The sequence below is a fragment of the Bufo bufo genome, chromosome 1 (genome assembly GCF_905171765.1).
Source record: "Bufo bufo chromosome 1, aBufBuf1.1, whole genome shotgun sequence".
Taxonomy (NCBI): domain Eukaryota; kingdom Metazoa; phylum Chordata; class Amphibia; order Anura; family Bufonidae; genus Bufo; species Bufo bufo.
In genome coordinates this window covers 169,061,357-169,085,478 of record NC_053389.1, presented here as the reverse complement: position 1 = coordinate 169,085,478, position 24,122 = coordinate 169,061,357, and the positions used below count along the sequence as shown (strand labels likewise).

At 44.8% G+C, this 24,122-nt stretch overlaps 1 protein-coding gene across 7 annotated transcripts in view; it reads left to right on the top strand.

Moving 5' to 3' along the window:
- ARHGAP32 (Rho GTPase activating protein 32) overlaps positions 1–23,632 on the top strand; it is a 241,496-nt gene extending 217,864 nt beyond the window's left edge. For 5 of the 7 annotated variants that reach the window (XM_040431909.1, XM_040431882.1, XM_040431876.1 and 2 more), the window contains 8 exons: positions 3,755–3,883; positions 4,574–4,719; positions 7,485–7,686; positions 8,114–8,277; positions 8,383–8,457; positions 9,599–10,591; positions 15,574–15,983; positions 20,572–23,632. In XM_040431909.1, coding sequence (XP_040287843.1) covers positions 3,755–3,883; positions 4,574–4,719; positions 7,485–7,686; positions 8,114–8,277; positions 8,383–8,457; positions 9,599–10,591; positions 15,574–15,983; positions 20,572–22,812 — 4,360 coding nt within the window. In that variant the 3' untranslated portion in view covers positions 22,813–23,632. The remainder of the gene's footprint in view (positions 1–3,754; positions 3,884–4,573; positions 4,720–7,484; positions 7,687–8,113; positions 8,278–8,382; positions 8,458–9,598; positions 10,592–15,573; positions 15,984–20,571) is intronic. The other 2 variants (XM_040431900.1, XM_040431892.1) reach the window with 1 other exon arrangement.
- The last annotated feature ends 490 nt before the right edge of the window (positions 23,633–24,122 follow it).

The window sequence follows — 24,122 nt, the reverse complement described above, 5'->3', positions numbered from 1 at the left end:
TAAATCAGTGGTAAACAATGTTTCTAGATCAGGGTTCTCAAACTTCTTTTTTTTTTTTTTTTTTTTACTTGGGCCCAAAACCAGTTCACAGTGATTCTGGGACCTCGACAAACAAATACCACCATGCAGCACCCAAATTACTACAATACCACAGTGTCACAAACACTGCAATGCACCATAAAATACATTTCCAGAAGGGCCAAGAATACCACAGTGCAGCACCTAGTACCACTGTGTAGAAGCGTTATCCCACACCTCCCTCACTGGCAGCAGCATTGTCCCCCTTCCCTACTCTTCTTTATTGCTATAAGCATTCACTTCACCTCTGACTGCACAATTCATCCATGAGAAACCCTCCTGCATTGGCATTACTAGCATTTACCCCAAACTCCTCCATTCCTCTGGCAGCAACTCTTTTTCCCCCAGTGGGCTGCTGAATGTTGCTACAGGTGGGAAGGAGATTGTAAGGGAAGCCCCTCTCTTACCTCCTCTGGAGACTCCCACTGAGTTAGTGTTGGAAGGACCTCTGCACTCATGGTCATGTGACCATGATGTCCCGGTCAGTCAGTCGCCCTTTATTCCCAGGTATATGGCACTGACAATGCACGGCTGGCATTATTAGTGCCTTTTCTGCCTTTAGAGCCCCTGGTTTGTGCCGATACATTTCGTACGCCTCACGCTTTGGGAAGCACTGCTCTAGGGGATGCTCAACATGTCTTCATGCCGTGTTTTTAATATACAGTACAGTGCATGATACTTTGATGCGGTTTGAGTAGGACGTACTTGGCTTAGAAACATTGAGGAACACTGCTCTAGAATAATGCAATACTTAAAGGCAAAGAAGAAGATGCCGCATACAATCTCAGCCCCTTCCCATGTCTTAGCTGGCCCCTCAGCATGAAGGAATGTGGGGGAAGGCCGGTCGTGAAAGGACATGTCTTTACACCATGTCTGTCAGGAGATGTTGTGACTACACTGTGCTCCAGAAATGCATCAAATTCTTTTGGTTGGAATGGATGAATTCACTCCATTAATATGGCTGATGCCCTTCCAGTGGGCTGTGTGTGTGACACCTTCAGCAGGACATTTACAGGATCCCTAGTTTATAGCTGCATTAGAATACACTGTCCCCAGGGGTGGGAGTTTCTCATTGTGCAGAAGATTTGGTTAAAAGGAAAGCAGAGCTAAAGGTGTTTTCCAGCCTTCCTCATGATAGGCCATCAGTAGCTGATCGGTGGTGGTCCAACAGCCCGCAACCCCACTGATCAGCTGTTTAGCTCCATTGCATCCTCAAAATTGTAGTGGACAGTGCTTGTCACTGCAGCACGGCTCCCATTGAATTGTATGGGTGTCAGCCGATCAGCTAGTGATGGCCTGTGAGGATAGGCCATCACTTAAAGGGAACCTTTCACCATGAAAATGCAATGTAATCTGTCAGCAGCCTGTTAGGCTTTGTTCACATCACCGTTCAGCCTTTTCGTTCTTTGAGCAGGAGAACGGAAAGGACGTAGAAGGCACATAACAGAGCCCTTAGGACCCCATAGACTATAGTGTGGTCCGTTATTTTTCCACTCAAAAGATGATTTTGGAGCAGAGACAAAAGTTGTGCATGCAGAAATTTTGTCTCCGCTTCACAATCTTCTTCTGAGCGGAAACATAACGGACCCCATTATAGTCTATGGGGTCCTAAGGGCTCAGTTATGTGCCGAGTCCGTCCTTTCCGTTCTCCTGCTCCTAAACAGAGCGGGAGAACGGAAAGGCTGAACGGTGATGTGAACGAAGCCTTACAGAGCCAAAGGAGCTGAGCAGATTGTATCACTTTGTGGGAAAAGATTCAATGTAACTTGTATTTTATTACTTAGGTCTGTACAGATCACTTTTCAGCAATCATCTCATTATCATCACAGGCAGGATTCAAATGACAGATAGCACCTATATATAGATGGCAGAGGATCCATCATTGGCAGCAGACGATTGTCAAAGCCTGTCTGCTCCGTCTCTGTACAGGGACCACTGCACAAAGCATGCCTAGAAAACTCTGCAGTAGAAGTCAGTGAGGTCTCTTCCATGTGGCTCCAGTAAAGCATATATCTAAATATTGTTAACAGTGGCTCAGGCAAGATGGCCGTCCCATTGATCACGTACAGGACATAAAATACAAAATCTGCAGTTGAAAAATAAAAACTGGTTAGAAAAAGGGATATGCATCACTATCTGGTTTTAACTGCCAAAAAACAAAAAATTGTAAAATGTGCTGCTCCTTTATTATGACCAGACAGCAGTAATACGACTGCACCACCCAGACATCTCACAGGTTCTACCAAACAACTTGGGTCACCATAAAACTCTACGTTGACCTAAAACAGGCGTATTCATGAAAAAGCCATAAAAATGTATGTTTGTTTTGTGCTTCTTTATTGCAATTTGGAGAAGGAGAGCACGGTTTGGGGATGATGGAATTCAACCCAAATCCTTCCCCTGGGAGCCTACACACACACACACTAGCCCACCAGCCTGAGTTCAGGCCCCCCAGAAGTTCAGCTGACTTTAAGGGTGCCTTCACAATCTGTCTCAATTTGTGTGAAATCCAAATCTGCATGTAACACATGTAGATTTTGTGACAGATTTGACTTTGGCTTTAAATCCTGCCATGCGTGAAGGCACCTTAAAGTATATGGCCGATTGTAGTTAGTTCAGTACAACCTGGGGGGAAGGTGAGTTAGTATCAGTTTACCGTCACGATGTGGTCACTAAAATGCAGTCTGATTGTCACAGAATGCGAAGAAGCTCTAATCACTGCCACTCTGAAGTTTGGTTACCATTGGATGATATGAAGGAATTTCTTTATGCGGTCAATGAACCTACAAGGTTTTTGGGTGATAATGGACATGTTTAAAGGGGTTTTCTGGGACTTTTACTATTGATGGACTATATTCAAGAAAGGTCATCAATAGCAGATTGGAGGGGGTTTAAATTCTGGCAGCCCCATCAGTCAGCTGTTTAAAGGAGCTGTGCTAGCAGGCGCTGGAACATAATGGTCGTGCCCGATTCCTTCTGCACTGCTCTCATGAATGGAGAGGAGCTCCAGTAACCATGCACAGGCACGACACAGTGTTTGGTTCCTGGGAGTCAAACCCCCGCCAATCTGATATTGATGACTTTTATATTGATGTCCTATGTTTAGGAAAACTCCTGGGGAAAAAACTAATCACTGTACAGTGAAACATTCTGTATTTTTGAATACATTTATGGGGGAATTTATTATTTGACCAGGTATCTGCCTGAAATGTTTGCGCATGCTGGTTATGAACAAATGTTTCCAGATGTTTTGTTTTTTTTGTTCCTTAATTTTTCTAAGTACTTGGGGCTTAGCTAGTGGTGCAGGACGTCCCACAAGCCAACAGTTACCGTAATTTACACAAGACAATGGTCAATTCTTCGACAGCTCAGATGCTTGTCTGGTGAATAGACTGCCATAATAGCTTTAATAATAGATTTCTTAACATAAATTTGGTGCAACTTTTCCAGCATACTTCTAATTAATAAATTAGTCTTGATAAATTTCCTCATGTCCTGACTTCATCTCCTTGTTTCTGTTCCTAATTTCATCTCCTCATTTTATCCCATGTAAATGGAAACATCTCACATTCGAGGCTTTGATAGAGTTTTCCTATTTAATTTTTGTACCTAAAGCATAGGCTTGGCTCATGTACTTGGCATTGGCATAATGTACTTTTGTAACGTGTGTTTGCAGGACACTGGAGTTTCTCATGCGTCACCTCTCCCGACTGGCAACCTATTGCTCCATCACCAATATGCACACCAAGAACTTGGCCATCGTCTGGGCACCAAACCTGCTCCGGTATGGGACCGTTACTTCCCGGTATGGTACATGGCAGAATGGCAATGGACTCTGCCTCATTTCAGAACCTTCTTCTTCTTTCCCTTTCTTCTTCCTTTCCCTCTTACAAAGCTCTGAGACGACCCTGGCTGATGGTAAAGCATCTCCATTGTCAGTGACGCCGTTTTCAGCACGATAAATTTTATGTAATTGCTGGTGATGAGCCATTTAGCAGAAGCAGTGGATCCATAACAATTAACATCTGTGTCATTCCACAAAATTATGGGGATGTGGTTATGAACAGGGTTGAAAGTGATTACATCCGAAAACCAACTGCGGATGTAACCCCAGCCAAACCATGCAATAATTAGGTTTTTGCTTCCAGTGGGGTTGGGGTGTACTGCCTTGCATCATGGGAAAAGTATGTTTAGTAATTGCTTATATAACTGTTGGGGATGATGTAAAAATCACACTATAACTTCTGGTCCGTGGTAGCAGAATCCATGACGCAATGCTTAAGAACCTGAACCTTGTACGCCGAACTTGAAAACACAAGTTTACTCAACAATGTTGATGAAGCACATTCATTTCTCCCAAATAGAGGACACACATCATTTTCTAATAAAACTTTCCCCTCTCCCCCACAGGACACCCAGATGTAACCACAGTCCATGTATCTCACTTGCTGTGTGGATTCTCCATTAATATTCATATATATGTTTATTTTTTTAGATCAAAGCAGATTGAGTCGGCATGTTTCAGTGGTACGGCAGCCTTCATGGAGGTGCGGATCCAGTCTGTGGTTGTGGAGTTCATCCTCAATCATGTGGAAGTGCTGTTCAGCCCCAAGCTGAGCTCTGTGATACGAGAAGGAGCAGGTGATGCATACAGGATAGTTATTATAGGGAAATGTGACATCTTCCAACATCATCGTACATGTCGTGTCCCATGTTATATGACACTCTTAGGAGATGCTTTCGAAAAATATCCAATTGCTTGTAGCTCTGCCCCAGTAGGTGGCAGTTGTGATCAGTGACTCCAGTTTAGCTGCAATGTCTATTGGCATTTTAGGTAATCTGAAATCCACCTCATGTCTCATCAGAGGCTCAAGATGCAGCCCTGTTATTCTCCCATACTATACACGGTCACTCGGCTTGTTTATTTGCTGTACAAGCTTTCTTTGAAATGTAATGGAAGCAGTCACGGACAACACTCACATTCCCTTACCTAATAAAGCCAAACTGGAATGGAGAGCAAAAACACTGGCGTTTTACTAGCAATATATATATATTTTTCTTTATTTATAAAAAAAAATTGTGCCCTCACCATTGAAAAAAAAAAAGACCAAAAAGACATTCATGTCAGACATTTGTACTTTAAATTCTGCTCAATCAGGTTCTCTGACTCCACCATTCATAAAGCCACTAATCTGAAAGACATTTCATTCCTCCACAAGAAAGGTCTGGGGATTGTTTGCTTTGAATTATCTGAACTAGTGTTGGGCGAGAATGTTCGGCCGAACACCGCATGGGCTCGAGCACGATGCTTGAGTCTCCTCCCCGCACGTTTGTTGGCTGCTACGCAGCCAATAAACGTGCAGGGAAGTACTGGCACTCACTGTAATGCCGTAGCCATGTTGGTTACTGGCCTTACAGTGATTGGCTGGCTGGAACGAGTCATCGGGTGCTATATAGCCCCCGATGACACGTGTTCGGCTCAGTCTTAGTCAGGGAGAGCTGCAGGAGAAGGGACAGATAGTGTAGGGACTCTGTGGAAATGGGGGGGAGACAGTACACAGGGTGATAGCCAGACCACCCTCAGTTCGTCTTCTCAGCGCGAATTGGAGGAGGAGGAGGAGCATCAGACTGTTGCCTCCGCTACAGAGGGTAGTACCCGTAGCAGGTTTATTCCATCTGTTCAGCGTGGATGGGCGAAAGAGGAGGAAGAGGATGAGGAGATTGAGTCATCCTCCTGATGAGGACAGCGAAGTTTTGTCTGTTGGGACTCTGGCACACATGGCTGACTTTGTTATGCTGCCTTTCCCGTGACCCTCGCGTTATGCGCATTTTGGCCAACACGATTACTGGTTGTTCATCCTTCTCTACCCCCGCTACAAAGAGAACTTTTCATCTCCCTTCCTGTGGTGGAGAGGACTAGCAAAATGGTGTAATACCAGAAGGTCCTTGTGGAAAAATTGCTCCAAAAATTTCCACCTGACAACGCTGGCGGCAGAGTATGTAGTTCCTTGGGGAAATGGGAGACGAGGGGAAAACACAGCAGTTCCAACAGAGGCAGGGCAACTCTCTCCAAGGCCTTGGACAGTTTCAGGACACCCTACCAGCACCCTCACCCTGATGCGCGGCCTAGTTTCACAAGGAGGGAAAAGTTTTGGAAGATGGTGAAAGAGTATGTACCAGACCGTGTCAGTGTCCTCAGTGATCCCTCTGTGCCTTACAACTACTGGGTGTCCAAGCTGGACACGTGGCATGAACTGGCGCTGTACACCTTGGAGGTGCTGGCCTGCCCTGCCGCCAGCGTTTTGTCAGAACGGGTATTTAGTGCTTTTGGGGGCATAATAACTGATAAGCGCACCCGCCTGTCAACTGAAAATGCTGACAGGTTGACTCTTATCAAAATGAACAAGGCCTGGATTGCCCCTGACTTCTCTACTCCACCAGAGGAAAGCGGCTGAACATAAAGGCACTTTAAATGTGGCTTTTATGGTGTATTGAATACACTGTATTCCCATGCACCCCTTCCACCACAAAAAAGGGTATATGGTTCAATCTTCCTTTTCTCGTCCTCCTTTTCCATCATATCAACATGCTTATTAGGCTGCCCTCACTCCTAATGTTTTAGAGGGTCAGCTCAGCAGCAGACCCTCGCTCCTAATGTTTTACAGGGTCACCAGCAGGCCCTCGCTCCTAATGTTTTAGAGGGTCACCAGCAGGCCCTTGCTCCAATAGTTTTTGAGGGTCACCAGCAGGCCATCACTCATAATTTTTCAAGGGTGTGTATGAGGCCCTCCTTTATGTGTAATAAAGGGTGTATTGGAGTGCTAGTTCCTTGTAATTTTTGGCAGCCCTTTCACTTAGTGCATAGGCTTTATGAGTGTAGGAGTCCCACTACCTGAACAATTGTACCACAATGTGAATGAGGCCCTCCTTTATATGATATACAGGTTTTATCGGAGTGCCTCTTCCTTGTAATTTTTGGCAGCACTTGCACTTTATATACAAGTAAATATACAGGAAATAATGTTTCCTAACAATTTTTCCTCTAAACACGATTTTATCTTCGGTTTTGTGCGTATTATTGTCAGTCTATAAAAGTGGCGTACTACTCGGACAACATCCTTCCCAGCAGCGACCTGGGAGTCCAAGATGCATCCAGACATCCTCCCCATGCTGTTCCCGAACCATTTTGGTGGTGTTTCCATCAATTTCTGACCTTTTCCTATGAACCAGACACCCTCCCCTCTTCAGAGCAGGGGATGCCTGGTTTAATGCTCGGGTTCTCCCATTGACTTCCATTGTGTTCGGGTGCTCTGTAGAGCACCCGGGCATCCCAAAGTGTTCTACCCGAGCACCTTGGTGCTCAATCAACACTAATCTAAACCCTAACTTTTGTCTCTCTTTGTCAGGCCACACTTCTCTGTCGCGACCAAAGTCTCTCCTTGTGTCTTCACCTTCCACCAAGCTGCTTAGCCTTGAAGAGGCCCAAGCACGAACACAGGCTCAAATAAACTCCCCAGTTGTGGCGGACAGTAAATACATAGAAGTGGGAGAAGGACCAGCTGCTCTGCAGGGCAAGTTTCACACAGTCATTGATTTTCCATCAGAGAGGTGAGACCACAGATGACGAGCTCTAATCCATTCAGGGATGGTATAATGCTCCACCTAGTGGTAGGCAAAGGAGCCAGCAGCAGATGTCTGCAATGTACCATATCTAGCTATTTTGATACTACAACTCCCAGCATGTTCTGACAGTTAAAGGCATGCTGGAACTTGAGGTTTCACAGCAGCTCTACATAACAAGATGCAGACCACTGCTTTATAGAAAAGGATTGTCCATTTAATGGTACAGGCTTTTATAATGATTAGACGTGTTTATTCCGTATTGAACACTGATTTATCTTTACTTAGGACATGTATAGATTGCTCATGGCACCCAAGAGTTTGGCTTGGGTCCTATTATTGTTCATGAAATTGGAATTTCTAATTTTGTACAGTGTTGGTCATCTAGTTACCTTGCCTTTGTTTGTTCTGTAAGAAAAAGGCCACCCCCCAAGATGAAGAAGTCTCCCGTGGGCAGCTGGCGCTCCTTCTTCAACCTGGGGAAGTCATCGTCATCATCATCATCATCTTCAATGTCTAAGAGGAAGCTGACCCGGAACCCAAGTGAACCATCTGAAATTAAGTCCATGGCCTTAGCAGGTTAGGATCAGTCACTGATGGTTTTGGCTATGGCTGCAACATAGATCTGTGGTCTGGGCTCTAAGAGGGAAGAGTGTAATTGATTGTAGATTTTCATCTCTGCAGGGGGAAGAGGAGACTCTGGGACTATGCGTTCGGCTAAAAGCGAAGAGTCCCTAAGTTCCCTGCACACCGCTGATGGTATGTTGAGCTGGAACATGCTTGTCTGTACTACACTCATAAGAGTCACACTTAATAACCACAGATTGGAATGCATAGGGTTACTGTGCAGTTGCTGGGTACATAAAGGAAAGTTTTTTGGGTCCACTTCCGTATATTGGAGAAGGCAAACAAAAATACACATTTGAGGACCAAAACAGAACTGTACTGACCCTCAGCATTCCCCTGTATCTGCAGAATGATGCTGCCACCCATACATTACACATCATTCATAAATCAGTATGGAAGATTGATCACAGCGAACGTGGTAGGTTCCCGATTCACTACCCCAAGTAGATCAAACCTCTGCATAATACAAATCTCAATTGAACTTCTTTATGAGCGTATAGTGGTGTGTCAGACAGGCAAACGTTTTCCATGCCGATTAAATTGACTACTCCTTTATGTGAACGATATCACCCTGGCAGTCAGATGGTCTGAAGGTTAGCTAGCCGTGAAATGTTCACCTGTCACTATGGGATTTGGAGTGTGTGGAAGTTTTATCTTCAGGTCATTCATTAAGGTTCTGTGCTGCAATGCTTCATAAAGACCACCCATTCCCTGCTTCCACCAGGACCCTGTGAAATGATGAACCCATCACTTATAACGTGTATGAATTATATGTGGTCACCGCATCATTCTGCTGCCAATATGATGGGGCAAGTGCTGGACAAAGTCACCCTTTCGCAAAAAAAGTGTGCAGAGGTTAATGGATGGGAGCAAGGCCCATGTAGCCCAGAACACTTACTAATATATATATATATATATTATAATATAATATAATATACACCGAAAGAATTCTTTATTAGTGTCCGACACATGAACATCATAGAGCCTGCACCTCTTCATAGATTGGCCACATCTTACTCCGGTGGCTTTTTTAGTGAGACTGGTGTGTGAAGCACAAATGAGGTAGGAGGTAGGGTGAATGACACCACCTCCCCATTATTAGCCAGATGATTTTTCAGATGAAGGTTTGGTTTGTATAAAACTGGAAAATTCCTTTTTAATGAATGAGTCATGAGTCACACTTCTACTGTGTGATGAGAGCAGACCTAATGTTCTAAACGACAAGTTTTTACAGTATTTTCTTGGCTTGACTGATTGTGTCTTCATTTTGCAGTGGAATCCAAGCTTTTCCGTCCTCGGCGCCCACGCTCTAGTAGTGATGCTCTTTCGGCCTCCTATAATGGGGATTTACTGGAAAGCTGCAATCGTTGCAACTCCTATGATAATCTGCCTCACGACCAAGACAGTGACGTGGATGAGGGATTGATTCATGTGCCTGCCATGTTATCTACACGATCTCATGAAGACGAGGATCTGAGTCCCCCTGATATTGGGGTGGCCAGTTTAGATTTTGATCCCATGTCTTTCCAGTGCAGCCCACCCAAACTAGACTGTGAAGGTCTGGATAGTCGCAATACATTCTTCTTGGACTCCTCACTGAGCAACAGCAAAGAGAGGGTACAAGGTGGACCCCAACCATCTGTCAGCGGCCACAGCTCTGAGCTCATGTCTCCTTACCAGGAGCAGATCGCCAGTCTCTTCCGAACATCTGACCGTAGTCCCAGCACTGAGAAGATTCCAAAATCCACATCCTTTGCCGAAAAGGTGGTGCAAGCCTTCTCGCCAAAAGTGGGCCGCAAAGCAGTCAGATCTCCACCACTAAGCATCTCTGAACCAGTCACTGTCTCGTTGCCTAGTCGGGTGTCAGAAATGATTGAAAGCATGCAGGGAAGTGGTGCAGCCGCCCAGTCTCTTGTGTGGTTCAAGGAAAGTGGCTCTAGGGAACTGGTGACTGTTCCAGCTTTTACATTCAGATCTGTGGACATGGGTCCTGCGCAATTTTCTATATCAACACCCACAGAATCGCCCAGGACCGTGGATTCTGTTGTAACTTCTCAGTGGAACAGCCCTGTGCATGAGACAGATGACACTGCAGAAACTGGATCTCCAGGAATTCCCCATGCCACGTGCAACACTGAGCTCTCATTCTCTGATTGCTGCACCCAGGAGCTCAGCACCAGCCACGTAGCTGGATCATCTCAGATGGAGAACACGGAATTGTCAGGAGTAGAAAACACACGTGTCCCCAGCTTGCCTACACCCCCAGGTATGTAGTCATTCGCACACACCAAACCTGCTGGGTCAGTTTATGTATAGTTAATTTGTTATGTAACTGTATTATTAGGACGCTGCTAAAATTATGAAACCAGTGGAAAGAGGAAGACTGAACCTTCTGTACTTTTTGTAACATTAACAAATACACTGTCAAATTACAGCATTCAATTGAAAATAATGTAAACTGGGAGCACTAAGAATCCAGGGAGAATTTCCAAACCTCATATAATCCTGACCATTGGGTTTACAAAGCAGCAACCGCAGCCCACTAGTGCCCCCCTCTGACACTGGAGCTTTATTATTAGTATTCAGTTCAGCCACATTTTTGGGGACTTTCATGTCTCTTTTCAGTCCCTTATTGTTCCAGGACATCAGTGTTTGTATATCAGTCCCATACTTTTTGGCACATCAGGTTAAGTGGCATTCTTTTAATCTGGAACTGATTATTGAAAGTATATATTGCAAGGGTTGAATTGCCAGAAGCCCAAAATACATACTAATACAAAATGTGCTGTCAGATGTGTTGTCTCTGCCCAGTCTTCTGGTCTTGTGAAGGTGAATATTATCCTGCACTTCCTTTGCTGGATCATCAGAATGTCTAAATTACTGCATGTTAGATAAAAGCAATTTTTCTGTATTAAAGGGGTTGCTCTCACGTCAGGAAATGGCATTAATCAAGTAGAGAAAGTTAATACAAGGCACTTACTAATGTATTGTGATTGTCCATGTTGCCTCCTTTGCTGGCTGGATTCATTTTTCCATCGCATTATACACTGCTTGTATCCAGGGGTTATGACCACCTCTGCAGCGCTAAGACAAGGTGGCCGGGACAGTAGCTGCTGGGCATGTGTGCCTACACGTATGCGCTCTTCCACAGTCCCGGTTACCAGAGAGGCCTGTGCTTTTTCCTATGGTGTGCAAGCATGACCACTGCTGCTGGATTGCAGGGTGGTCATTACCATGGAAGCGAGAAGTGTCTAATGTGATAGAAAAATTAATCAAGCCAGCAAAGGAGGCGATATGGATAATAACAATACATTAGTTAGTGCCTTGTATTAACCTTTTTCTCCTTTTAGTGTTGGAAATTTGAACAACTGTTTAGGCTACTTTCACACCTGCGTTAGGTGTGGATCCGTCTGGTATCTGCACAGACGGATCCGCACCTATGATGCAAACGCTTGTATCCGTTCAGAACGGATACGTTTGCATTATTCTTTTAAAAAAAAAAAGTCTAAGTCAAAACGGATCCGTCCTGACTTACATTGAAAGTCAATGGGGGACGGATCCGTTTTCAATTGCACCATATTGTGTCAGTGAAAACGGATCCGTCCCCATTGAGTTACATTGTAAGTCAGGACGGATCCGTTTGGCTCCGCATCGCCAGGCGGACACCAAAACGCTGCAAGCAACGTTTTGGTGTCCGCATCCAGAGCGGAATGGAGACGGAACGGAGCCAAACTGATGCATTCTGAACGGATCCTTATCCATTCAGAATGCTTTGGGGCTGAACTGATCCGTTTTGATCCGTTTGTGAGATCCCTGAAACGGAATTCAAAATGCCAGTGTGAAAGTAGCCTTAGCTGTGCTGCGAGGCTGAAGAACATGTCTTGCAGGTGGTCAGTCATGTCGCCTGGGTTTACATGGTGTCTAGAAGTAACCAAAACTGTCATATTCCAGAGCACCAAATCCACTGGTTTCTGAATCCTTTCAATAAAATGCCACCGCAGATTAACTTGGTAAGGCTACTTTCACACTAGCGTTCAGAACGGATCCGTCTGCATTATAACTTAGAAAAATTTCTAAGTCTGAAAGTAGCCTGAGCGGATCCGTTCAGACTTTACATTGAAAGTCAATGGGGAACGGATCCGCTTGAAGATTGAGCCATATGGTGTCATCTTCAAGCGGATCCGTCCCCATTGACTTACATTGTAAGTCTGGACGGATCCGCTTGCCTCCGCACGGCCAGGCGGACACCCGAACGCTGCAAGCAGCGTTCAGGTGTCCGCTCACTGAGCGGAGCGGAGGCTGAATGCCGCCAGACTGATGCATTCTGAGCGGATCCGCGTCCACTGAGAATGCATTGGGGCCAGACGGCTGCGTTCAGGACCGCTCGTGAGCCCCTTCAAACGGAGCTCACGAGCGGACACCTGAACGCAGGTGTGAAAGTAGCCTAACATGCACCCCCTCCCAGAATGGTGACTCTTGGCTGTAGGTGACTTCCTGGCCCTCTGCTCCCGGGAGCACATAACATCATATTCTGTAAGACAGATGCAGGTTCTGCTCCGCAGCAGCTTTTATATCCGTACGAGGAATATCAGGCTGCGGCACATTAGACCTTGTGTAGCCCAGTTTCCAGTTTTAATGACTGAGGTGTAGGTGAGAGGAATGCCACAAATCTGTGGTTAATGCTTTGATAAATTCTGTAAAAGCCTGCCATGTTAACTCCACACTAACTGCATTACTGGCTGCTTGTATTCTCACCCTGGTTAAGGAAAACCATGGCAGGAATCGCCATGCTTTAGGGATGCTCAACCTGCAGCCCTCCAGGTGTTGCATAACTACAGCTCCCAGCATCCCCTAATATCTGTAGGCTATCCAGGCATGCTTGGAGTTGTAGTTTTGCAACAGCTGCAGGTTGGGCATCCCTGCTTCCTTCTGCTGTTTTCTTGCCGCAGTCTCTGAGGTTTCTGTGCCGTCCAGTCATGTGACTTAGTACCGGGCCTCGGATTCCCATGATCCTCTGCTCTCCGGTAATGAGAAGGCAGCACAATTGTGTGTTTACACAGCAAGAAATAATCCGTCATAAAAAGTATCTGCAGAGACGTTCACCATGTATACAGAGAGGAACCAGGAAGCTGGGACAGAACAGTGTCTGGCAAGTAACCTGTTCACACATGACTGATTAGATGCAGATTTTCTGCTGCGTTTGTAATTTGCAGCAGAAAAAAAATGCACCAAATGGTTCATTTTTTTCACCGATTTTTATATATATATATATATATATATATATATATATATATTTTTTTTAATGCTGAAAAGCTGCAAATTTCAGTCTTTGCATTGGGGAGGGTGAAAACCGCAGTATAAATTGACATGCTACAGGTTTTACATCCGCACCACAGGTCAGTTTCTGCTGTGGAGTTTTTTTGTTCCACGTGTGGATGAAAATTACTGAAAGCTCATCCACTTTGCCAGTACAGTACAACGATGCATATTCAGCCACATGGTAACCTAGCCTTAAAGGCAGAATGGCTTTAAAAAAAAAAAAAAAGTCCTGCTCGGGGGCCAGGAAGCATCAGAATTGGATTGGTGAGGGGAGTATGGCCTTCAGTTTTTTATTTTTTTTAAAGCAGTTCTGACCCTTTAAAAAATCTTACTAGGAAGACCACCCCTTTTCCTTTAGATTGTGAGGGAAGAAATTGACTTGTATACCTTGTCACTGATCATTGCTATCCGGTAAGTGTGTGGTGACTGGATATCCCATTTCTAATCTTCTCTTTGCATCTCAGTTAAAGGGGGCTTCTGGTTTTAGAAAAACACTTCCTATTAAAGGAGTTGTCCAAGTTCAGAGCTGAACCTGGACATACCCATAATTTCACCCAGGCAGCCCCCCTGACCCGAGCGTCGGAGAAGTTTATGCTCCGATGCTCTTCCTTGACCTGCGCATGATCGCGCAGGGCAAGAGCTCTTTTATTTACTATAACACACTTCCGGGCGGAGGCTTCCACCCAGCAGAGTGTTCGGTGATGTCACCGGCTCTGATGGGCGGGTTTTAGCGCTTCCCTAGCCGTTTTACAGTCTAGGGCAGCGCTAAAGCCCACCCATCAGTGCCGGTGACGTCCCTGGGCTCACTGCTGGGTGGAAGCTTCCAGCTGGCAACCCTATGGAGAGCCCGGTACGTCACCGGAACTCCACAAAATGCCTTTGCCCGGCGCGATTCAGCGCAGAGCAACGGAGAGCATCGGAGCATGAACTGCTCTGATGCTCTTGTCAGGGGGGCTGCCGGGGGAAATTCTGGGTATGTCCGGGTTCAGCTCTGAGCCCGGACAACCCCTTTAACATAAAAACACCTATTAAATATATTTGTTGCACTAACTACATCTTGACCCTGTTTCTGCACTGCTGCCCCTTTGATGGCGGAGTAGGAATGCATTAAAGGGGTTGTCTGAGTGTTTAATAGTAATGGGGCTGAGCTGGTCAAGTAAGAGGCCACAGTGCTCAGATGGCCAGGAGTCAGACCCCCACAGATCACATATAGATGACCTACCTGGAGGATAGGTCATCAGTATTAAAACACTTGGACAACCCCTTTCAGTTTATTTAGAAGTGACTATTATATGGCCAAAAGAAAACCCGTTTATTGTTAAACATCCCATAGTTCCGGGCCAGATACCATCACATGATCATCCATGGACCCTGTAAGTAAATGTGCGATTCCTAATTCTCTGTTCCCAGGGTGGCATCTGCTGCCTGCTGGGGACACTACAGGCGAAACACGAAAAAATTAGAATATTGTGCAAAAGTCCATTTATTTCAGTAATGCAAATGAAAAGGAATTGCATTAATGCAGCTTAAAATTTGAATTTAGTGAAAAGGTTCAATATTCTGGGCTCAAAGTGTCACACTCTAGTCAGCTAATGAATCCATACCCCCTGAGCAAAGGGTACCTCAAAACTGTGACTATGGGATTTCATAAACTGTAAGCCATAATCATCCAAATTATAACAAATAAAGGCTTCAAATATCTCGCTTTGCATGTAATGAGTCTCATATGTTAGTTTCACCTTTTAAGTTGCATTACTGAAATAAATGAACTTTGCACGATATTCTAATTCTTCGAGTTTCACCTGTACCTGTACATATACCCACAGCACTGCACAGGGTGGATCATTTTGAACAGTTTGGTGCAGGACTGATGGCAGGAGCACATTTTCAGTGGCTATAAAGCATTAAACTTTTGCTTCTATTAAACAGGGTTATCTGCTGTGGAGACTCCGTTGGATCCTGTCCCTGTTACCAGTGTTTCCTTCATTCCTCCTCCTCCTCCTCCCAAAAATGCTGCTCGTATGCTGGCTTTGGCATTAGCAGAGTCTGCACAACAAGCTTCTAGTCAAAAGAGAACTTACCTTCAGTTCATGGAGTTACCACTGCCTCCTCCACCAGAAGAGGAGCCCCCACCAGATCTCCCACCACAGGCGGTGTCTCCTACACTAATGCCAGGAGCAGCTGTATCCCCGACAAGTCCAGTCCTCAGTGCGGCGGCTACCCCCAGCACATCATCCTTCTCCATCACCACTATCCAATACAGTCCAGTGAGGAGTCACAACACTGTACCAAGAGAGAGCCCGTCTGCTGTCACCCCAGGACTTAGCCCCTCATCCCAGGTACAGAGCCGATATATGTGCTTCCATCGTGTCCCTGTGTTTGCAGCAATTTATATGTTTGGGGGTCATTCATAAAAACAATTGTTCACGTCATAAACACTGGACTAAAAAAAACTTTCATACCAGTGACTGTGATGTAATTGTTTTGTGTCACTCTTTTGGGATCATTGTTTAGAATATTGATAGGGCGTAAAAGTCAGGAAATTTGTAAAAATAAAATTATCGTAGCCCGCTATATGGAGGAATCCAGCACAGATGGATATATCATGGCGAGTTAGTAAATTAACGTATCTCGGCTCTGTAGCTCTCGTTTCCGCATTCCTTTGAGCTCATAAACACACTTTTTGGGTACATGTGGATTTTTGTCACAGATTTCTCCAGATCTCCGCTTTTGTATTGCAAAGGGTGAAATCTGCACAAAAAATGCACACGAACTGTTGGCATGCTGCGGATTTCAATATACACACTGCAGGTCAATTTCCACATGAGAAATTTCTACACAGCATAGATGAGTTTAAAATTTTTATCTACTTAGCTGGTACTGTATTAGGCTCCATTCACACGTCCGCAACGTGTTTTGCGCATCCGTGGATCCGCAAAACACTGACAGCGGCTATGTGCGGTCCGCATTTTGCCGGCACTAATAGAATAGGCCTGTGCTTGTCCGCAATTACGGACAAGAATAGAACAGAAGTACGGATCCGCAATTCCATGTCCGGGCAGCACATCGTGCTGCCCCATAGAAATGAATGGGTCCGCAATTCCGTTCTGAAAAATACGGAACGAAATTGCGGACGTGTGAATGGACCCTTACGCTGCGGCAAAAAATCCATGCTGAATATGCAGAGTGTGCATTTCGCCTTAGAGTAGGGGTGCCCATACCTCAAATTCTGCTGTGGATTTTTACCCTTATTATTGAAAAGGATGAAATCTGCAGTAGCTATCTTCAGAATAAATCCACATACTGCAGATTTAAAATCCACACTGACAGTCATGTGCATTTATTTTTATTTTTTTCAGCATGTGGATTAGATTCCTTAAAATCTCTTACACTTTGCTGGTACTGTAAACCGCTGAGGATCCATGCGGTGTAAGTGTACCCTTAAGGTCTTTTTCACACTGCCGTTTTGCGGGACGTTTTTTGCGTTCCGTATACGGAACCATTCATTTCAATGGGTCCGCAAAAAAAACGGAATGTACTCCATATGCATTCCGTTTCTGTATCTCTGTTCCGTGCAAAGATAGAACATGTCCTATATTTCGCTGCAAATCACGTTCCGTGGCTCCATTAAAGTCAATGGGTCCGCAAAAAAAATGGAATGCATACGGAAATGCATTCCGTGTCCGTTCCGTTTTTTGCGGAACCATCTACTGAAAATGTTATGCCCAGCCCAATTTGTTCTATGTAATTACTGTATATGCCATAAAGAAAAACGGAACACAACGGAAACAAAAAACGGACCGCAAAACATTGAACTAGCCATACGGTAGTGTGAAAGAGGCCTAAGAGTGTGTTCACATGATGGATTTTGAAAACGCGCTGAAAAACATCATGCATACAGTTTTGGAGCAGTTTTTTCAGCTTCCCATTTATTTTAATGGGAAAACCGGTGTGGATTCCTCTCCAACATAGCACATGCTGCTTCTTTTTTCCTCCATTGAAATGAATGGGAAGCTTTTTAGAAGCTATTTTTGGCGCAGAGATGTGTGAAAAACAGTGCCAAAAAATGTCATTTGAACTGGCCCCGGATTCTGGTCACATTAGTGAGAAGGCAGCTTAAAGTGTAATTGTCTTTCAGTGTATTTTTAAAGTTGTGTAGGAAAGGTCTTTATTTTTACTAGAAAACTGCATGGAAAGAGTCCTTAGCAACCCTGAGCTTTGCTATGGAGAGCCCATCTTCGGCGTGGAACATACAGAGGCATTCTTCTGAGATTGGAGCTCTATCCCAGCCCCTGGCTCCCTATATGTGCCCTAATGATCTCTGCCTATCTTTGCTCCTTTATCTCTTTTCCCAGCACTTCTCTGTTAGTTACTGGGGAAAATAGAGAAGAAATGGGGCTGAAGTAGCTTTACAGGTATACACAGTACACTTACTCCTAGCACCAAGCTCCGACACTCCCGCCGTCCTTTCTCTTTAGTGTGCTCCATAACTAAGAGAAGTGCAGGAAATAATGTTCAAGGAGACAAGCTACCACTGGTCAGATAGGCAGGGACACAGGGAAAATCATTAGGGCACATATAGTAAGCCAGTTACTGTGCTAGTGAGATAAGAGGAAGGCTGAGAAGCCTGCCTTTGTATGGTACACATAGTTGCCTGCAGTGTTCAATAGACACTGAAGACGGGCTCTTCTTAGCAATCCTAAGCAGGTTGGCGAAGGAGACTCTTAACATGATGTTCTCTACTAAAAATAAAGACCTTTATAGGGGTTGTCTCACTTCAGCAAATTGCATTCATCATGTAGAGAACATTAATAAAGGGCCTTACTAATGTATTGTGACTATCCATATTGCCTCCTTTGCTGGCTAGATTACTATTTCCATTACATCAAGCTTGTTTCCATGGTTATGACCACCCTACAATCCAGCAGCGGTGATCGTGCTTGCACACTATAGTAGACTCCCATGGTCTCGGCCACCAGAGAGGCTTGCGCGTTTTCCTATATTGTGCAAGCACGGCCACCATTACTGGATTACAGGGTGATTTTAATCATGGAAAGCAGCAGTGTGAAAAATTAATCAAGCCAGCAAAGGAAGCAATATGGACAATCACAATACATTAGTAAGTGCTATAGTTTTAGGCCAATTTTTATTTTTTTTTGATATTTCCACATTTCCCTAGATCTGTTCTGCCCCTTTGTTGACATGCAGTTGCAAAGCTGTGAGGGCGTGTAACAACATTCTCTGAGGTTTTCCTCAAGAATATTTTTGGGTGTCAACAAAGACTGCCCTTCCCCTGCTCTGCAAAGGGAGTGAATAAAATTGCTGCAGTGTCTGCAGTCTGACTGCTGGGATACTCATGTTTGTGTGGGACTACAAGTCCCAGCTGTACAATACCGTGACATTGCTGCTACACATAGGATCTTCCCCCTACCTGTTCTTGTGCAATGCTCTGCAGATACTCCTTCACAGCCAGCAGAAGAGTAAGGAGGAGTGAACTCCTCCAGTCTTTGTAAGGGTGAGGAGGGAGGGATGATACTGTGCACAGCATTTGTCTCTTCACTGCCTGGAGAAGAGGAAACCCTGCAGTTTCTCAGTACCTTAGTCTGTGCTGCTGATGGTAGAAGGGGTTAAACTTTGCTGAAAAATCCAGTGGAAGGGGAGACACAGGGCAGACAGCTCAGCCAGCAAATCGGTAGTGCAGGGGGCGTGGCTTGTTGCGCCAACCGTCACCGCCTTCATAGTGAGGTTCCGTGCACAGCGGCAGGGCTGCTCCTCCTGTTCTCTCAGGCTTGTGCACGGAACGTCATCAGCGCAGGGAGAGAAGCTGACATCACAGGTCATGTGCCCTCAGCTAATTAGGAGAACAGGGCCACTGTACATGAAGTCAGTGAATTGAAAACCCCTTACATCTGTTTGTAAGTTTCTAACTAAAGAACAAAAAAATAACTTGTACAACCCCTTCAAGGGGTTACTTTAGCAGCTGATTTACTATGATCGAACCAGAATTCTGGTGCAATAGTAGGGTTAACACACAGATTTTTAATGGCGTTTTTGAGCACTTTTAGTGTTTTTTTTTTGTGGTAGCACTGCCGGCTCCAGATGTTAGCTGAAGGTCTATGGGAAATATGAAATACAGGGGTCACAAAGCATTTTTTATGCAGTTTGCATTTTTGTGAATTAGGTGGCATTTTTGGGTGTGTGGCAGTCTTTTAATTTACGAAAAAAACTAGCTGCAATTAATGCAACAGTGAATGTGAGCCAATGTCTGTAGCTGCAGAAATGATTATCTAAATAGCAGTGTGCCTAAGGAACAGGTTAGTTGACCAGGTTCAAGTAACTGAACATATTGTTAAATTTGTGTACACCATATGATAAAATAATCTCATGGAATTAATACAATTCCTAATAGTATACTGTAGTCATGATGTCACACAGTATATGGTAAGGTTTGGAAGCAGAACGCCATCTTGATTGGTATTGGAAATAAATCTGTTTCACTCTGGCCTTTTTGAGCCATCCACATAAATCTTTTTCAATATGAAAGGGTTAATCCAAATAGCATTTTTTTTTTTTTTTTTATATATAAAACCTTTGCAGAATTATTTTAACAAATGTTGTTATTATTATAGACCTGAAAGGAACATTTACCCCATGGGCTTTTGTCCATGTTCACATGTGACTGAAATGGCTGTGACGTTCACCTTCTCCACTGCAAAGGGTGGCGATCTGCACCTTAGACATGTTGTGGTTTTCTTACGCAGAATGTAAATCCACAGCATTTCAGTCATGGGTGGACATCGCCTTAAACTTCTTTACATGCTGCTGTTTTCCCCGCGAAGACCTTAGTGTGGATGAAAACCCCTTTACTTCATACAAATGATCATACTTTTTTGTGGATGTTTCTAACCTGGATTGTTTGTGTTCAAGGGCCCAGGATCCATTCCAACTGAAGAGATGACGCCACCTGGGCCATGTGAAGTCAACTCCAACTACCTTGCAGAACTGTGTACTACACTCCCCTCATCTGACAGACCCAGCCCAAGGCCTCATTTTCATCAGAGATCTGAGTCTTTTCCTTCCCATCCTACACATGGTACAGGACCACCAGCCCCACCAGTCAGAACCATGGAGAGTCGTCTGGCCACTGCCCTACACTCCAACTATAACGATGCAATCACGGCTAGCAATTATCACTCCTTCCTGAGTACAATCACTCTGCCATCATCTCTGGAGGATGCGCTGCCTAGGCACAATTATTCAGCTCATGTAAGATCTGAGATCCTGATGGAGCAGGGTGCCAGCTACAGACAGCCTTATTCTTCCCAGCCTAAAACCGAGGAGAAGCTTGAAACTGGGGATGGATACAGACATCCATATCAAACCTCAACTAAGCCTGAGAACACAGAGCTTACCTACAGAATCCCATATCCTGCTCAGGTAGAACCAGAGAATCTTAATGAGACATTCGATGCTTTTGTGCATCCTAAACCATCTATAGTCCCCAAGTCTTACAAGGCAGACAGTGCTCCACTGCATATGCCAACACAACCATACATTTCCCGCTGTGAAACGCCCTCTTCAAATTCTACACTTTATGGCACCTACATGAACCAGACTAAGCATGCAGGACTACAGCATTCTCGTGCAAGGAGTCGACCAGAATTTATGTCATCCTTGAGTCCGAGTCTACGTACCTACTCAGAAGAAGCTCCACCATATCCAACTATAAGACGGGTCCAATCCTTGCATGTGCCTATGCAACCTCCACCACCTCCAATGCGTACAGTTCCTATTTCTAGAACAGAGGTCCCTCCAGATGATGAGCCTGCATACTGCCCACGCCCTGTCTATCAATACAAACCTTGCCAATCCTTCAATTCTTCATCAGATTATCATGTCACTCAACTGCAGCCTTACTTTGAGAATGGAAGGGTACAATATCGATACAGCCCCTTCTCAGGCAGCACCACATACTACTCATCAGATGGCACCTTCTATGATATGGACCCTTACAGCACATTGCGTTTGCGTCCGTACCACCTCTATCCAAGTCGTGACTTTGCATCTTATACTACAAGACTGCAGCCCAAGTCCACATATCGGTCACAGATGTTGGCACCATATCCAAGAGGAAATCTGCGTGAGCACAATTTTATTAGCAGAGATGTCCCCCCTGCGTTACCCCCTGAACATCCTAGGCCTCTTCATGTCTCCTGGGATATGGAGGATATGGATAGGTATAGATTACAGTCGCTGAGACGTGACAACAAAGCCCGTCAAAGATCTAAAGGACCTGTGATGTCTCAGTATGATAATGTTACCCCATCCTTAGTGGAGGATACATCAGGACTGGATGTCCTACACCTGAGAAGTAGGTCTGACCCAGGGAAGACTCCAGGGCTTCTTAGTGTTGCTGAATCTAAAGACGCCCGATACCCTGGAAGAGCAGAGACTGATGAACGCCTAGCACATACTCTCTCATCATATGGAAATGGGTCCCAGGATAAACCATCCCTACCCCACAAACAAAGTGGAGGGAGTAGGAATCGCATACATCACGACTTTACCTCTGAGCATAAGACTCTCCCACAGCAGGATGCTGGACATAGACCATCAACGGATGGACGAAATGGTCCACCATTTCCACCTGCTGACTACAGCTCTAAAACATTGCCACTGCCTTCTGAACCTACATATCAGTCCTCAAACAGTAAATACAATGTGAGTCCACAAGAACCAATAAGGATTAACCACAAGGAAATGAGACCGTCGGAGGACAAGGAGCGGTCACTTACCAGACCAACTGACAGCTCACACCGAGACTGTTACAGAGAGGACTCCGCTCAGTTTGCTACCGCTCCACCCAAACCAGAGAGGAGCCACAGCCTCCGAGGCCACAACTCAGAGACTTTGGAGAGAGACCCTGCCATCTTCTATCCCTACCAAACACTCCATGGAAAGCTGCACAGCTCCATAAGTGCACTATCACAGTATGATAATGTGGCAGATTACCATTCCATTCCCCACCATCGATCAACAAGTCAATCTAACCCAAATGCCTTCCCCCTTCCACATGGCCGGACCTACGCGACTGCACTGGGCCAAGGAGCTTTCCTAGCTGCAGAGTTGTCCCTGCAAAGGCAAGAGGCAAAAGTCCATGCAGAGTGAAGGGCTGCCAGGGAATAACGGGAGGGTTAAATGTGGAAAGAGAACTTCATTCTTATTAGGCAGACCCCTGCTGGACAGCGGACTGTTTTATTTTTTCAAAAGACGGAAAAAAAAAAAAAAAAAATATCCTAGTAACAAGACAATAACTTTGGTACACACAACTAGCAATACACACACAGGACGCTCCTGCACTCCATTGTTAGATGACCGTTTTTATGTTGTATTCAGTGATGTCATAATCCTGTACCGTTCGTCCCCATTGGTGTCCTTCCTAAATGTGAGGAGGAACGCAGAGGAATAAAAACTGCTATTTAATCCATATTGGGTTTGTTGTGTATATGAAACATGACATTTATAATGATGTTCCTTAACACTGTGGTGTGTCCCATCTTGTAGCCTCTTGCCATGATTCCCTATTCTTAGATTTTATCTCCCCCACCCCCCACATTTAAAAGATCAGTTATGAATGATGGCATCTCCAAGTGGTTATGATCCCCCTCATGCATGTGTATCCACATCATACCCCTTCTGTCTGTATATCATACAAACACTCTGGCTGCAGAAATGTACAAGTTAGCACAACCTGGTGACCATTAATGATGGCTTCCTCTAGTAATAAAGAATGACACTGTGCAGCGCCCCCCTCCCCCTTTTTCCTTATTTAAAGGTAACAGCCATAACTAACAAGTCTTATCAACGGTCTGTGAATTATTTACTGTGTCTAAACTCGAAGTAGTAAGCGTTTCTTTCTCTTAGGCATCAAGTTTGCAGAAAGTCTATATTTTTGTTGTATTCTTGGAATAAAGTTCTCCCCGCTGCAGAGTTTTGCAATTATTACATCTACAATGTGCCTGAATAATCCATATCGCTGGACCCAGAGGAGGGAAATCCTGCCGTGCTCCTACAATAGAAAACCAGGATTTGGATCAAAAATACAGTTGTGTGCATGGCGCCTCATTCAAACATCATTGATTTAAATGAGTGAAGCTAGGAGTGGAGGCTACCAGATGTAAGGTATAATGGGAAGATTTGTACCAGTTCTGTGTTTAGAGCCGCACCTGGTTTTGGCTGACAATCACTGATGGAAATCACTGAGCAAATGCTGACTTTGTGAATGAGGCCTTAGGCCTCTTTCACAGCAGTGATACGGAATCCGTTTTGAACGGGCGCGAAGAAAAACTAAAGACAACAATCAGTGAAAAACTGACTGCATCTGGATGCGGTGTGTGCTGTCTATTGTTTTTCACTGAGCCATTGACTTGAATGGACCAGTCCTTCGTGAAAAATGGATGCTGTGATTTCTCCTGAAC